The sequence below is a fragment of the Pestalotiopsis fici genome (assembly GCF_000516985.1).
Source record: "Pestalotiopsis fici W106-1 unplaced genomic scaffold PFICI_Scf_4, whole genome shotgun sequence".
NCBI classification, from domain to species: domain Eukaryota; kingdom Fungi; phylum Ascomycota; class Sordariomycetes; order Amphisphaeriales; family Sporocadaceae; genus Pestalotiopsis; species Pestalotiopsis fici.
In genome coordinates this window covers 4,183,736-4,200,211 of record NW_006917094.1, presented here as the reverse complement: position 1 = coordinate 4,200,211, position 16,476 = coordinate 4,183,736, and the positions used below count along the sequence as shown (strand labels likewise).

At 51.4% G+C, this 16,476-nt stretch overlaps 5 protein-coding genes across 5 annotated transcripts; 4 read left to right on the top strand and 1 right to left on the bottom strand.

Moving 5' to 3' along the window:
* Window positions 1-22: 22 nt before the first annotated feature.
* Window positions 23-2,362, top strand: PFICI_07258 (uncharacterized protein; the record flags this gene model as incomplete). Its single annotated transcript, XM_007835839.1, has 1 exon — window positions 23-2,362. One exon carries the CDS (start codon window positions 23-25, stop codon window positions 2,360-2,362), a length of 2,340 nt encoding a protein of 779 aa, XP_007834030.1.
* A 448-nt stretch (window positions 2,363-2,810) lies between these two features.
* Window positions 2,811-3,572, bottom strand: PFICI_07257 (uncharacterized protein; the record flags this gene model as incomplete). The annotated part of the gene is made up of 2 exons (XM_007835838.1): window positions 2,811-3,196; window positions 3,260-3,572. The coding sequence occupies 2 exons, from the start codon at window positions 3,570-3,572 to the stop codon at window positions 2,811-2,813; spliced, it is 699 nt and encodes a 232-aa protein (XP_007834029.1).
* Window positions 3,573-4,594: 1,022 nt separating this feature from the next.
* PFICI_07256 (uncharacterized protein) lies at window positions 4,595-5,495 on the top strand (the record flags this gene model as incomplete). Its single annotated transcript, XM_007835837.1, has 2 exons — window positions 4,595-4,646; window positions 4,699-5,495. The coding sequence occupies 2 exons, from the start codon at window positions 4,595-4,597 to the stop codon at window positions 5,493-5,495; spliced, it is 849 nt and encodes a 282-aa protein (XP_007834028.1).
* Window positions 5,496-7,988: 2,493 nt separating this feature from the next.
* Window positions 7,989-9,635, top strand: PFICI_07255 (uncharacterized protein; the record flags this gene model as incomplete). Its single annotated transcript, XM_007835836.1, has 5 exons — window positions 7,989-8,520; window positions 8,594-8,716; window positions 8,776-8,800; window positions 8,938-9,020; window positions 9,106-9,635. The coding sequence occupies 5 exons, from the start codon at window positions 7,989-7,991 to the stop codon at window positions 9,633-9,635; spliced, it is 1,293 nt and encodes a 430-aa protein (XP_007834027.1).
* Window positions 9,636-13,267: 3,632 nt separating this feature from the next.
* Window positions 13,268-13,858, top strand: PFICI_07254 (uncharacterized protein; the record flags this gene model as incomplete). Its single annotated transcript, XM_007835835.1, has 1 exon — window positions 13,268-13,858. The coding sequence occupies one exon, from the start codon at window positions 13,268-13,270 to the stop codon at window positions 13,856-13,858; it is 591 nt and encodes a 196-aa protein (XP_007834026.1).
* Window positions 13,859-16,476: the final 2,618 nt, after the last annotated feature.

The window sequence follows — 16,476 nt, the reverse complement described above, 5'->3', positions numbered from 1 at the left end:
TCCAGTGGAACGATTCCCCAGTATGGAGCCTCATGATGTACCCCCTCCACCATATTCCGAAACAGATATCTATGCGGCTTCTTCGGTAGATCACCAGTCCAATCCGGCAGCAACACACTCGCATATCTCTCAAGCCGACGATGCCTCGTCATCTCGCAGCAACATTGTCTATACGCCCCCAGATACTCCCCAGGACTCTCATCATGCATTTACGGGCGCCGAAGATTGTCAGACCACGGCGTCTGCCCAGGTCTACTTTGATGTCCGTTCTGCAGCTGACCATTTGAGGGCCTCGGCGCCCATCGTGCATACCATCAGCGTCTCCGACGACCCTTCTCCTGCGGATTTCCCGTTTCCCAATTGGGCAGCGTCCAGAGATGTCAATCAGCAGGACTGGCGCACGTTTATCAATTACCTTATTCCGGATTATGCGGACAAGGCCAACTTTGGCATCATGGATCGCAAATTGCGGTCCGCGGAGAGTGACAGTCCAACGCCGTCCACATCGGCAAGAGAGACTGCAGAGCCTCAGCTTGATGATCTGAAATCTTCAAGTCTGAGGCGGCGTTTGACCAATACTGTCAAGGAGTGGAACGGCGGTTTCTTTGGTCCCAGGGGCGTGAGCATCAGACTCCTTGAGGAGACTTCAACCGGTGAGCCAAAAGCACGAATGCCCAGTGGACGGGACAGCGCGTTTGATGCCGGTGCGACAGAAAGGGTCGCACCAGCGGCTTCCTCGCCAGCAGCAGCCAGTGGACCGATAGCACCCCAGGGAAGGGGAGGCTGGAGAGAACAGCTCTATCAGCGATTGGGCATGGACATCAACGAGCGCAGCCTACGGATGGGTCCTCTCACCATTGACGGCGACCGGGTGGCCTTTGGGAGCACCCTGGAAATGGACAGTCGCGGCGTGCGCTGGCACGGGCGTGACATTGCCGAGCAGTTCTCGGGAGGCCATGACCGGGACCGCCACGCAGCAGGGTCGCGGGGCCGAGGGACGGGCCGCTGGTGGCACGACGGTAGCGGGCATCCAGCTCGCCGCGGCGGGGGGCCTTTTGATACCAACACGTGGGGTTCCATTCGGCGACGATCGCAGTCTCGCGGCTCATCCATGTCCGACAGCAGCACCTCGTCGTCCGATTCAAACTCAACCATATCGTCCATTGGCTCCCTGCCGGACTGGGACGATTTGCGCGACTCGCAGATCCCCGTGGTCAAGCAGTCCGTTGAGGCCTGGCTGGCGCACCCTGATCAGATTGTGACCAAGGCCGAGCTCAAGCGCGCAAAGTCGGAGATCAAGGCCGCCAAGTCCCTCCCACAGCCCGCCGTGGCGTCTGACGCCCAACAGAGAGAGGAAATCAAGAACCTCCTCTCGCGTTTCAATGATCTCAAGAAGCACCAGACAGCCAATCTCAAGGCGGCACGAAAGCAGTCCAAGGCCCAGAAAAGGGCCGAGCGACGGACGAGAAGGGCAAGAGACCGTGGTGAAAAGAAGGAACAGCGCCGTCACAGGCGAGAACACAGGCGTGCCGAGCGTGAGCTCGGGAGGCAGCAGCGGCGTCACGGCAAGACGCCAGAAGTACCTGTCCGAGACCAGGCTCAACCACAGCAAACGAGCCATCCGGTCCCGCCCAACGTGCCTGGTCCTCACGCAGTGCCTCCGTTCCCAATGCCCAATGAACATCCCTACGGACCGAGTCCTTTCTTTGGACCAGGTCGATCTGGGGGCCCCGGTCTCTCCTTTAGCGGTGGCTGGGGTCGAGGTCATCACCAGTGGCAACATCCGCACGCCGCGGCCGAGAGCAGTCGTGCCCAGGCTGAAGCCGCGCGGGAACAAGCCTTTCAAGCTCGCGTGCAAGCGCACGAGCAGGCCGTCCAGGCGCGCGCTCGGGCTCACGAGATGGCCGTACACCAGCGAGCCATAGCTCACGAACAAGCAGCACGCGCGAGGGCACAGGCCGCGGTGCAGAGGGACCTGGCCCAGTCGCAAGCGGCCGCTGTTTCGGCGGCCGCACAAACCCAGTCACAGGTGCAAACCTCGGCCGCGGCGCACGAGCGCTACGCCGCAAAGTACCGGGCCGCCGAGGCGCTGGAGCAGGAGATGGAGGCCAAGAGAGTTGCGCTCCTGTCCCTGCAGGAGAGCGCCGAAGCCGAGGCCATTGCTGCGGCCAAGGCTGGGAAGGGAGATCAAAAGAGGGCGGGCCCGAGTCACATGGAGCTGAATGCGGAAGCATTAGAGAGGGAGCTCGAAGACCTAGGCTGTCGCATCGAGGAACTGATCTTTGAGGCAGATGAGGAATTTGCAAAGACTCTTGAACAGGAGGATAGGGACGATAAGTCCAAGGTAAGATGGGTGGAATAAGAAAAGGGCTTGAGATGGGGCAATTTACGACTCGTTGCTTGAACGATTTCATGACATGTAGTTGAAAGTGCGATTATACAAGTGAGCTTTTTGCTTTGGGCATCTGATAAGCCCTTGATGAATTTGGAAATCTACATTTGATTGCCATGAAAACACATAGTCTCTATCGTGCGGTCATAATGCATACTGCCCCTCTTGGACTGTTCCCCTTTTTGATTTTCCCGTCCACGCCGAACCATGCCAGGCAATGCAATAACCATAGATTGTGTCAAATAAAGGGAGACATCATAAGCCGGCCCCCTTCTTCAGTTTTTTGACCTCGTCTTGCCCCTTATGAGGAAGGATGGGCACTTTGATATCAACCCTCACGAGAAAAGGGTGGCCTCATTGGTATGTTATACCAGGCCTAGGCCGCTGTCACAGGGCTTCTCGGGTCGAAACCATGAGCCTACGCCTTGCTGCTCTCATCCTTTTCAACCAGGGCAGAGACGCCGAGGGCGCGGCCGACCTTGACCTTGCGCTTGGCCTCCTTGCCCTCGCCATCCTTGCCGCGAAGGGCCAAGTCCTTTTCCTCGCCAGCCTTGCCAACGTCACCGACGGGCTCGCCCTCGTCGTCGGGGTACTCGAGCTCGCGCTGGTCGCGAATCTGCTCGCGAATGGTGCTCAGGTCGAGCTTCATGCAGTAGGCGTCCTCGCCGTCGGCGTAGTACTTGGCCTCGGTCTTTTCGCGGTCAAAGCCGAGCGTCTTGCTATACAGGTGAATGGCGGCCTTGTTGGAGACGCGGACGTGCAGGGAGACGTAGTGTGCGCCAAAGGTCTCTACCATGGCCAGCTCTGTTTGCTCGGTCAGCATTTCTTTTTCCTGCTTGCGCTGCGTGTGCGGGATTCAAAACGTACGGCTCTGTCTCATCAGCTTTTCGGCAATACCCAGTCGCCTATGTGTTCGCATTACAGACAAGCTAGTGATGTGGCCATGTTGAATTCCATCGACGGGGTCCTCTTCCATCTTTGCCAATACGTAACCAACGATCTTGGGGTAGTCGTAGGGTGTCTTCTTGGGCCGCGATACATCGACGGCGACAAAGGAGAGCTGAGGCCATGACAGGGCATGGTAGAGGTAGTACTTCATGAAATAGTTCTCGGGCAAGTTCTCGAGGTTGGCATGCTGGATCAGCGGAATATCGCTGGAGCGAAGGAGACGGATATCCATAGTGACTAGGTTTGGACGGGGGCAATCGTCACCAGCTTCGAATGTCTGATTCTAGGAGGGTTATACCGGAGGCGGCTCGTCGTCTAATGCAGGGGCCGATGATGTGTGCGGCTCCGGATCGGGGGTGTGGGTGGTCGTCGGAAGGCGGCTCGGCGATTTCGTCCAAATGCGAGGCTACCTGTTACCTGAATTGAGGTCGTCGTGAGTTTCTGTGAGAGGTGCGGCTAAGTAAACCGACAATTTGGAGCCTGCAGCCAGGGTTTAACTCGCTAGCTCCCGTGATAGCTATCGGATGACGGGGCGTATTCACCCGAGCGAGTTTACGTCAGTAGACTGCAAACTGGGAGAGCTCGTCAAGGTCGCATATAACATTTTATCATTTGTGAGATGATGGTTCTTCGAAGCTATCTGGTATGAAATATCTAGCTCACAGCTTCATTTTAATATTGGGATAAGCTTCCATCATGCTGCGAACTTACCACAGAATGTGCATGCAACAGAGTGTGTAAGAGCATACCTGATACTAATGTGGGGGGTTTTCAAGTCTGGGCGCGGGGCACATGGGCAATAGAGCGTCACTAAGGTGGCAGCTAGGTAGCTTCCAGCGCTTGTTATTGCCGCTCCAAAGCTCACGATCAATGAACTGTCCCTACCAAGGCCCCGCAGCTCGGTACAACTGCTTGCTGTCTCTGAGTAAAGGTAACCCAGCCGCTACCTATTTCGTACTTATAAGCGACAAGCCACGGCTCGTGCCAGGATTGGAGGAATTTCGGCATATAAAACACATGAAACCCAATTCCCAGGGGCCATCGGTCGAAACAAGATCATGATCTGGCAGATCTCTATCATTTGTCTTCCTCGTGTCTGTAGTTGCGCGCTCTCGAGTTGGGTTGAGACTTGAGTTGGTTTTATTCCAGAACCACCTCCAAGCTATAAACGACTCAGATTAGTACAGCTAGCCAGTATCCATAACTCTGGAAGTCTGGAACGAGCGTTACAACAACAAATCGCCCGACTTTAAAATGGCACTGCCGCTCGCGGGGAAGTTGGCGATTGTCACTGGTGCATCGCGAGGTATAGAATCTCCTTGCTTCATTATTGTGCACCTCTGATTGACCATTTATAGGCATTGGAAAGGCGATAGCAACAAAACTGGGCTCGAATGGCGCAAACTTGGCTCTGGCTTATACTTCACCGTCCTCAAAGTCATTAGCAGAGAGTCTATCACATGATTTGCAATCCAAACACAACATCAAGGCCTTCACCGTTGCCGCCGATCTTGGCACACCCGAGGGGCCAAAGCAACTGATTGAAGCGGCCAGGGAGCACTTTTCCAAGGACGGTGCCAAGTTCCAAATCGACATTCTTGTAAACAATGCCGGAATTGCCGCCAACAACCCGCTACCCAAGATCACGCTCAACGACTTTGATTCTTCCTACAAGGTCAACGTTCTTGGCCCTCTGCTCCTGACCCAGGCAGCAGAGCCCTTTCTCCCGCGTGACCGATCCGGGCGGATCGTTAACCTGTCGTCTGTCTCGTCATCCACGGGCTTCATTGAGCAGTCCGTCTACGGAGGCACCAAGGCCGCGCTCGAGGCCATGACCCGGACGTGGGCGCGCGAGCTCTCGGAGCGGGCCACGGTCAATGCCGTCAACCCGGGCCCCGTGCTGGGCGAGATGTACTACAAGAACAGCGACGAGTTCAAGCGCGAGATCAAGGGCTGGATCGAGCACTCGCCCCTGATGAAGGTGCGCAAGGGCGTCGACAGCGACGAGCTCGTCGAAGATGCCAAGACTAGCGGTGGTCGCCCGGCCTATGTCGAGGAAGTTGCTGGCGTCGTGGCCATGTTGTGCGGACAGGATGCCGCTTGGGTTACGGGTCAAGTGGTTTGTGCCAATGGTGGCATGCTCATGTTGCACTAGAATGTATACGTAGCCACGTTTAGGTTACGGTACGTCCTGTAGGTCGCACAGCTCCTAGAAATAATATATTCGCTTCCAAAGCCTGATTCTCCTTCAACAAATACACCGAGGGTGGGCTATCGGTTTTCTTAAGGTGACACTGTTCTTTGGGCCTGTTCCTTGGCAACGTCCCGGATGGCGAGCTCTCCAATCGCCCTTTTCAGGATGACTAAAGCAGGTAGTATGTTCAATAAATCGGTATTTTTAGCCTCAACTTCCGTGGAAAACCTGTTGCATTTTGCTAGAACGTAAATCTTTACACTATTGGTGATGCATATTGCATAATTCGCTATGTTCAGCGAGCTCCGTGCTTTTGCTGATTGATTCAATGGCCATCAAGATGCTCAATTTTGGCGTTTCTTAGATTTCCCCAGATACGCACAAATGTCAATGACTCAATTTTCAGTTGAATTCCTACGAGTTCCAGTGGCATGCCATGATGATTGTGCTCACTACATATTTCGAGCTTGGAGAATAGGCTCTTAAGGAAGCCTACTAAGTACACAGCCATGACAATCCATTGATCTGGAAGGCGCTCTCTATTACAGTATCCTCGATATTGATGTACATTCCCATACGCTCAGATTTATACATTGTTGCGAATACGAAGACGGCACGAACACGTTGATGCCGTCATTGCAGTGAGATGATCCTATTCTGTAACGTCACGGGGCAATCCCACGAGACCAGTTCCTACAATACTCGCACTATGAAGCTCAAAATTAAAGATTGGAAAAAAAAAGAAAAAAGTGGAAAATGAAAGAGACCTTGATATTATTAGGACCGCCAATTATGCTTGGGTGCAATCAGTAACAGAAGTCTCCTATCTAGCACTGTAAGAGCATGCGGACATACAATCACTACGAGTTTGGTTCTGACTACACAAATTGGCGAGGAATTTACACACACTTCCTGTTGAACAGTTGAGAAGTAGTAATTCCGGGACACAGGAATATGCTCAATAATTGTAGAATAACTTCTAACATTAATCGGAGCTGCTTTATTTGATATAGACGTCGTCAAAGTTGTCGTATATCTTGGGGGTTCTTTAGTTATCTGCGAGTGGCCTCGATGTTTATGTAGAAATGACTAGTATATCTTGCAGCCGATTCTACACAACCCACTTTGGCAGAAACATCGCACTTGCAAGGTCGTGAAATAAAGATGTAAGCATGGCTTCTGGGATTATCTTTACCCAGTTCCAAGCATGCCTGACTAGCAGCATGATGGCAAATTTGATACGAGTTCAAATCGTACTTGGTAAAATGGGTCAAGCGGCCGCCTGTCTAGGTTCTCAGAGCATCAACAACAAGGGTCAATAAGTACACAAGAGCTCGGCATGGACCTCGAGGTATTATGACTTATGTCTAGTAGATGTCTGGTAGGTATGTCTGCATCCTGAGACCTTCCGGATGTATAAGGGTTCGTGAATCTCACAACTTCTAGAATCGGCGCGTTCGCTTTCAAAGCCCGATTCTCTTTCAACAGGGACAGTAAGGGTACGCTATCGATTACCTCCTAAGTGACCTTGATAGAGTCTTTAGATATAAACAACCTAGCACAGAGCCTCTATCCCGGGAATAGCATTCTCGCTCTTCCAAACATCGCGTGAGTGCTTTAGCAATCTCTTCTTTACTTGTTCCGACAGATGGAAATCAATAGTATATACATCCCAGCTTGACCAATCCAAGTAGTCGCCGAGGGCCGATGTGTATAGGCCTATTTATAGCCTCAAATTGGTGGTAGGTGGATCCTGGCACCCTGGGAAAGACAGGGTTGTTTTATCAGGGCGGCCGACGGAATGCTTCGTTCGCTTCAACGGTATTCTTAGCGGCCGAGCGGATACAGGGTTTTCTTTTCGTGGGGGCAGATGATGGCAAAGGATTCTGCTTTTCGGTGCATCATTTGCAAAGTTGGGAAAGGCTGTCAAGTTTGCTATCACGTCGCCTTGGACCTGTACCTGAGCGGTATCCTGGTGATGATGATGATGTCAAGGATTTTTCGCTACACTTGCCATTGGGGTGCAGAATGCTTTAAATGCTAAAGAAGCAGGCGTGCGGCACGGAAAGCTGCTAATTCCAGCAACCCCTGACCTCGCTACCTAGTATGGATGTTTTCCCAAAATTTACAAAGATGGTGGTGATTCGCTAGTTCGCACTCTCGGTCAGCCCCCTTTCACTTTTGTGCGTTCTTTTTCTCGTCATGGGAAGGATTCAAGAATCCATTTGACGTATAGTAGAGTTTCCTACTCCATCCAGCTGAAGTCCCATGCTGACATCCTGCTCGTACGACAGCACGTAATCCCTGTGTCGGTTGCAATTGGCCGTCAGTTCGTGCACAGCCCTGGGGAAAGGGTGTTGAAGTGTTGTATATAACCTCGAGGTGCGCCTTTGTATAGGTGTTTGGCTGTACACCAACGCTCTGGTCTATAATCACATCACAAGTTCGACCAAGATGCTATTCAAAACATGCACCGCCATTCTGCTGGCGGCCACCCAGGTATCGGGCCTGGCCTGCAAGCGCCAGAGCAACGACCGCAAGGTCTTTGCGCACTACATGGTCGGCCTCACTGATGGCCAGTCGTCGGATCAATGGGCGCAGGACATCAGCGACGCCAAGAGCGCGGGTATCGACGGATTTGCCCTCAACATTGGCGGCTCCGACAGCTGGACCGACACGCAGCTACCGCTGGCCTACGCCGCCGCCGAGGCCGCCGGCTCCTTTGTCCTGTTCATCTCCTTTGACCAGGCTACCGCCGACTCCTTCACCGTTGACCAGGTTGTTGGTCTCATCAACGACTACAAGGATGAGTCTGCGCAGTTCAAGGTCAACGACGTGCCCTTTGTCAGCACGTTTGAGGGTCCCACCTGGTCGGCTAACTGGGCCGATGTCAGGACGGCGACGGGAGGTATCTATCTGGTTCCAGACTGGTCGAGCCTTGGACCTACTGGATTTGGCGATAAGCTCTCCTTGATTGATGGTGCCTGTGAGTAAACCTTTATCGTGCTTCGATTGCGATCAAGAAATGTGGCGATTGACTGACACTGTTCCATTTCTAGTCAACTGGGGTGCCTGGCCTTACGCGAACTCGAAAACTCTGTCGGTGGATGGTGACACCGAATATCAGTCCACTTTGGGTGACAAGACCTACATGATGGGTGTTAGCCCATACTTTTACACCGGTAAGTCCTTGACAGAATGGACTTGTGACTAGGAACTCTTGCTAATCATTCAGATCTAGACCTCCCACAATACTCCAAAAACTGGTATGCGATCCCTTTCTCCATTTGCCAATTACTTCTTGATAGGCTACATGTAAAGTAGCCAAAATGAATAATTGGTTTTAGCAATTGAATAAGAGGCAACGTAAAGACAACAACTCAGTTTACTAATAACCATACAGGTACTCCACCAGCGACACCCTCTGGTATGATCGCTGGTCTCAGGTGTTGGACGTTTTGCCCACATATGTTGAGCTCATCACTTGTAAGTACTATTTCGATCATTTCCTGTAGCCTTCCGTGTTTTATATCACGAAGGAAACCGGGCGATGCTGACCGAAATATGACAGGGAACGACTACGGCGAGTCCTCGTACCTCAACGACCCCGTCACCTCGCAGATCGTGAGCGGCGCCGAGACCTACGTCGACGGCTACGACCACACGGCCTTCCGCTTCGTCTTGCCGTACTTCATCTCCGCCTACAAGGCCGGCACGGCCGATGTGGCTCTCCCATCAGGCGAGGGCGCCGTGGCATGGTACCGCACCACGTCCAAGTCAGTGTGCTCCGATGGCGGCACGGTCTGGGGCCAGGGCGGCACCGCATCGGCTGCCGACGGCACCGACGACGTGATTAGCATCATTGCGCTGTCCGATAACCCGGGCCAGGACATCTCTGTTTCCATTGGTGGCGGACAAAGCGTTACTGTCTCGGCTAGCGGCACGGTCGGCAAGGCCAGCTTTTACGAGACCAGCTTCACCGGCTCCACGGGCGCCGTCACGGTGACGGCAGGCGGCAAGTCGGCCACTGGACCGTCCATTTCGGCAGACTGCCCGAGCTCCGGCCAGGTCAACTTTAATGCTGTTTCCTTCCAGATTTAGAAGCGCCTTGGAGCAGCCATATTGTGAAAGAGATATCAGATAGGCGGCATTAGTAGTAATAGCGTAAATATCATAATGCGTCGATATCTTATGTTGAAGTCGAATACGGTGATAGTCTTAGTCAAAATGGCACTGCAAATCTTACCATAAATCCTAGGGCTCAAATATCATGTCGCAAGATGTCGAGTGAGCCAATACTTATTGGAGATTTGACAAGAGGAAAGGCTTTGCAAGCCTCGTGCCGACCCACAAAACGAGCGTTGATCGACATTATCAAGTTACATCACACTTCAAAATCATGATAGGAGGCACAGGAATGGTACCAATGCCTTCATGCCGTGATCGTAATCGATCTCGGAACCGCATTCGTGTGAGTAAGCTGGGACTCTTATGTGAGGATGATGTTTGTTCATTTGTATTTGATAGGAAGCAAACAAAAGCACCTCTGATGGAGTTTAGGGGGTGGCTGCGGTAGCACCGATATTTTGATCTACCACAGATCTTTTTTTGAGTTATGGATGTAACAAGCTACCGCACGATCTACAGCCATTGTGAGCCCAATGCGTCATCAATGGAAGAGAATCTCCCAATCGAAAGGATCTTAAGATATTCGGGGATTAAAATTGATTTTCGATCTGCCTTATATGAAGTGCCGGCAGTAGCAAACCGCTAGCAGGAAAAGAAAAGTGGAACGAGTATATAGAGATATGCACGATTGGCAGTTGGGACGCGCTTGGTAAAGTGTCTCTACATTAATAAGTAGCACGAATGGGAAACTTGGGCACTGGCTGGTATTGGAGGTGCGGGGAGTAGACGCTTGGCATCTTGGCACTGGAAACATCATGGAAACTCTGTATTTCGAGCGAGTTCATAGTGAGTGTGTGCCCTAGGTAGGTGTACAACCCCAACGTGGTTCAAGATCCTTCCCAGACCTTAACGCAAGCCACTGTCTCGACTGTCTAAGCCAGAAATAAGTGTCAAATACCATGATTCGAGACTCGTCTCTGTATACGATATTGAGTTGCAGGTCATTCGGCTTCGGCTGAGCCGACGAACCAGCAAGTGCCAATTGTTAGCTCTAAACTAGAAAGTCACGCACATGCCACACAAGACAGACGACAGTGACAGGCAAATTGATGGAATATGACAACAAAAGGCGGGGTGTGGCCCTTTGTTTTGTGGATTGCGAGTTGCTGTCTGACATCTGTCACTGCCATCCCACTCGAGCAAGGGACTACTGTGTACTCTGCCAAATGAGAGTGAGTGGTGGCAGGGTACGCGAATGTTCTACGAGGCACGTCCCGCCCAATTGTATGGAGCTTCGCCGTCACCTAGATGAGACATGCAGAAGAGGACAACAGATGCGAATTTTTCAAGCCAGAGCCACTAGATGGCTGTAAGGTTTGAGCGCTTGTTCTTTTTGTTCTGGATAATCGGCTTCCCATTTGTCCCACGTAAGAACTTAAGATTCGAAGAGTCGGAGAGTCAAATCAAGGCGGCGTTTTTCAAAAGTTGCCGGTTTCCGGGCTTCTTAGCGAGCCATGGAACCTTTTCTGCCACTGAATGTGAGCACTCCAGCGCATCCAGCGCTACCACGCGCTGTGGCTTTGGACCTAGAGCCTGTCAGAATGGCTGGTAGGCACCCATCCATGGACTGATTTTTGCCCCCATTACTCACCTACCCCTGGCCTGTCCGCTGTCCATGGAAGGAATTTTTTTTGTGTTGTGGGCACTCACTGGTGGAGGACGTTGTGTTTATTGCGTGGGTAAAACGGCCAGAGCAATGACGATGTCTTGCAAGAGAATGTGGCAGACTCGGCAGGTTGTGTGATGTTTGTACTGTAGCACTCTGGATAATCGGAACCAGACTTGCCACTCTAGCGTGAACTATCGTAATGGGATCTTCGACTAACTGCCCAGCCTGCCCAGCTGATCCAGGCGAGAAGGTCATAGAATAGACTGTAGTAAAAACTGAACTTGCAAAGGCAGTTGTGACCAGGGAGGGCTCATAAAGTGGCCGGGACACTTCTGCCTTGAACGTGCCGCCGGATGCTCAACTAAAAACGCCATCTTCATTGACCCGGACAAATACAAAAAGTGCAATTAGCGACCCGATCTGACCTATCTCACATGCAGACTGACCTGCATCCATGATTATTATGCATTGGATAGCTCCCTTCCTAGCACACACAACCAACCAGAATCCAAGACGGAGGCACAAGCACACGCAACCAGCAAGTCAATTCCCATTTGTGGTGAGACTTTGGAAAACAAATCGACCGGCAGCAAAATACATATATTCTGGACTGGGGCCCTGCCAACCCTCTCCGGACCCTTCTACCTCGAGCCTCCCAAGCCTCTAAACCCCCCGGGAAATCAAATCGTCTTATTACCCTCTCCACTTCTACCATCGACCGGTAACTTGCGAGCGGCCGACGGCTGCAACACACCAAATTGTGTTGGGCCAAGACAAAAGCACCGATTAACTGTTGGAATTTGTTTGGAACTGTTTGAAAAGAGGCACGAAACAGCGGCGGGGTGCAAGCACAGGCAGACAGGAACGAAAGACGAAGAAGAAAAAGAAAGAAAAGCGGCTCTACGGCACTCTCACCAAAGACTCCACCTAGGTGAAGCATTCCGATTATCCAGGTACACCCAAGCTGCGCACGACGCTTGTGGTGCCGCGATCCGTACGGGCTTGACGGAAAGACCAGAGCCCTGACAAATCCCCATACAATTTACACCGTGTCTAGCGCGCGGTTGGCCACCATACAACTGGAAGACCCTTTGGTGGAGCAGCAGCTCTTCTCGAAAAGCCCAAGCCCCCCAGTTTTGGGACTTTCTGCGATTCCCTTCAGGTGAGCAGGCCTCTTCTACGCTCTTCTGGTCCAGTCATTTGTCCCTCCCATTCGTCACCCGTGGCACCTGGGCACCACCCAACAACGGCTTCTCCCGCCGCAGACGTGCGCAGTGCAGGCTACATTAGCCCATCAGGCCATTGCTGTTCCCTTCCCCAAAGCGCACACCCCGGCACTATCCATTTGATTTGTGTTGAGAGAGCGAGCATTAGTTCCCTTCTTGTTATGCCGCAGCGTCTCAAAAAAGTGCGCCAATATGAAATATGCCCAATATCATAAAATGAGCTCTCGACCAATGTCGCTTGGGCTGGTCGGAAATATAATGCAATATCAACGTGGGCTCTCCACAATGGATCTCCCTTAGTGGAGGGATCCCATCGTCAGGAGAAAATCCCCAATTGATCATAAACGGTCGATGCAGACCAACGCATCTCTAGTTCTGCCTCATCCACTGTCGCACCACTTTCTTCACCACAATTCAGATATAATCCATCCGATCTATCTTGCTCACCCACAGCCCAGCTTGCCAAGGTCTCGACCACGCAAGCATTCTTCTTCTTCTTTTTCTCCTCCCTTCTTATACTACTACCATCTACTTGAAGCAGTTACTATTTCCACTCATCCATCTCGTTTGTCCATCCATTAGGCAACTGGAAAGTTTCTCAGGCACTGCCACCAGTAAGCCTCAAAGCTTAAACTATATCCGACTCATCCTTTGTGTTTTCCACCTTAACGCATTTACGAACAAAACAACTATTTTTATCCTTTTTTAAAATGGCTCGCTTCCGCCCGCTTTCCATTGCTAAGCGCAGAGACCACAGACCGTCGACGCCAGATACGCTCTACACCATGTCGTCCATGTCTTCGTCAGGTAGCCACTGCAGCAGCAATGGCAGACCTCTGAGCCGGGATTATGATACTGGCTTCCCAGAGCTGCCCAGGACAACAACATGGAGACACCCCGAAGCAAATACATCACCGGATGCTTGCATCTCGGCCGAGGATATTGATCCCGCCAAGGCCCTGCAACGTCACCACAAGCACTTCCTCCACAGCAAATATAAGCGCACCACCAGCCACGGCAGAATCACATCCGAGATGGAACTCGAGTTCCTCAAATCCCAGGAAGCTCTCAACTCGACAGACAGCGCAATTGGCCTCGAGGATGACCATATTTTGGTTGTCGATGATGCAGCGGCCAGGCCCTCTAGTAGAGATGGTGCTGAGAGCATCGTGATCCCCACCGATGGTTTCCTGAAGGCGGTCGAACGACCATCCAGTCCTACAGACTCCCAGTATAGCCGAAGTGGAGAGTCGTCGCGGCGGAGGAGCCTCTTTAGCCGTCTACGCCATCACAAACATTAAAAGCAGATGCAAGCTTTTTCAATCATGGTGAAACCAACACCAAGACATTCGTTTTCTGGGAGCGTGGGCATATTGCATTTTTTTTTCGTTCAAGGAATTGGGAAAACCTATCATCAGCGTGGAGTTTTTGAGCTTTTTTCATCTCGTCTTGTCATTGTTTTTGACAAATCACGAATCACGACAAACCGGTAAGACGTAGGTGTTGGGGCCTCGTCCTGGCGTTCCGCTACTCCTCAGACCTAGGAAAACATCTTCAGGCCGAGCAGATCATATAGCAAACAGAAAGAAACCCTACTATCAATAATTGATTCATTCAAATTCAATCAGACTATTGACCGCTTTTGCAGTGTGATGGTGACTGGGAAGGAAATTGACCAGGTTGGACAATGTCGCTGTTGTCCAGATTTGTGCCTCGGCTCAGAGCTGCTTTTGTCTAGGTGCAACTTTGACGAAACCGTCGTAAATACGTCCTCCCTCTCGGCCCCGATTTCTGGTCAAGTCTAATTACCGTGATGCCGCTTGTGGCTGATCTGGCTGGCCTGGCCTGGGTATAGCAACTGTGTCCTTTGTTACTTTGCTCGTGCACGCACTGATAGCGGGTCGTGAGTTTGTGTATTATACAAGAAAACAACAAGGACTTGCGCGCGTAATTGGAAGAAGTTCCCACGACGATGGGAGTAAGTGGACAAGTGACTGGATTAGACTTTCTGGAGGATGCGACAGATATAGAAATATATCATACTGTATAGTTCTTAAAGGTCCCTTGGTGGGCTTGGTAGGCGGTATATACTAGAAGAGGGGCAACCCCTCATTGAACTGCGATTATAGAGACTTGGCAGATGGCCCTGAATGGTAAGATGCATGTAAGGTTGACGTTGCCCCATAGATACGCGTATAAAAGAGACTTTAGTCAAAGAACACTAATATGAGATAGCCTTTAGACTTATTATCATCAATGCTGATTGCAACACCCAATTATCTTCCAGGGCTCAAGGCGATTGGTAGGGTTCTCGCTGCCCTGGACAGACTAGACTTTGAGGCCTGATCCATAGCACTCCATACATTAGCCAAAGCCAGAGTCTGTCTCTATTAGTGTTTGTCTGGGCAAAAAAAAAAAAAAAAAAAAAAAGCAACCTTGGCATATCGACTTGTCCTAGGTATCATGGATGAAAGTAAATGGGGAAGATGGGCTAGCGATCCATACAAGCAATGACTGCTCTCCATTGACTTTTCCTCTTTTTTTTTTCTCGCTCTCTTGGGTATCGATCAGTTAGAAGGTACATACTGAAACCGGATGCCTAGACAGCGTATCAGTGATGCGCCACAGCGTGTTACGAAATCATGATGCCTCGGCAGCTATACAAGGTTCAAGGCCACGAGTTGACGAGCTACTAGGATCTACAAATAATAGCCAGCGGTGCCAGCCGAGCGCGAATGCTAAAGCAGAAACAAAACCCAATTTTATCGTTAAAAAAAGAGTTCGATGGCAGTCTCGACCTTCCATGCAAACCATGCACCAGCCAAAGCAAAAGGCAAAGGAGCATGCTCTCCGCAGCTTGGCGGCACTGCGACCAATGGCCGTCCGCGTGGCCATGAGCAATAACGATCTTGATCATGGCAGACACTTTAGCCATACATAGTAAGCCTGGTCAAGCTGAAGCTGTTGACGAATTGGCGGCTGTGAAGTAGAGGCGAGCGCCACAAAGTTGATATCTTGTTGGGGACATAGCCACAATAGCCACATCAGATGACGTCGCTTGGAGAAGACTAGAGCAGAAAAGGGAAGCTCTCCACTTTTGAAACCGAATACGGTAAAGAGAAAAGATTGAGAGAGAAGAGAGCTTGTGACGTAAATAGTCTTGCCCAGGTTAGGCGCCTTGGACAGACCTGGATTGTCCATACAAAGCAACTGTTACATATTGCTGGACCGGAAGTTCGGCACCGATTGGAGACGGCTGCTCACGACAGGCACTGATGCAAAATGTTGGCCAATGCTTGGTACGTGCCTTGGTCAGAATTTGTTGTGGTAGGACGAAAACCAGATGAAAGGAGCATGGGAAAAGATTACAGAGGACTAGGAATGTGGCTGACCATGTGACGGGAACATGATTGTATCGTTATGTTGGACAGGTTTGATTCCTCTAGGCCGCGCGCGCTGGGGGTGGGTTGTCAGACCAGGCCAGGCTAGACCAGACAGAGAACTCCGTACATCGTCGTTCTGTTAGAGGTTCCATCATGTATGCAAGCTTACGCTGCAAATGATTACTATTATGAATTCGTGAGGGAGCCCAGAGGAGGCGGGTTGGAAAATGTTCAAGCAAGACATGCAGCGGCAGTCCTGGGCTTGCCTGGCACTGCTGTTGCTGATGGAGGCGGCAGCGAATTAAGCTTGTCCGCTTGTGACAGCATTGAAGTGGGTAACAATAAACCCTTGAGCTGCTGGGGAGATGCCGGTTATCCTATCCTCATGACAGTCCCGCTTCGTTTTCTTTGCGAGTTTTGCGAAAAGAATCAAGACCCTGGATATTGCAATTGGGGCTGAATTGATGGTATTGGGATAGTGCAACTGGTTCGAGGCCGAGCCATCACCAGATAAGCATGGGTTCGCGCGCCAGCAG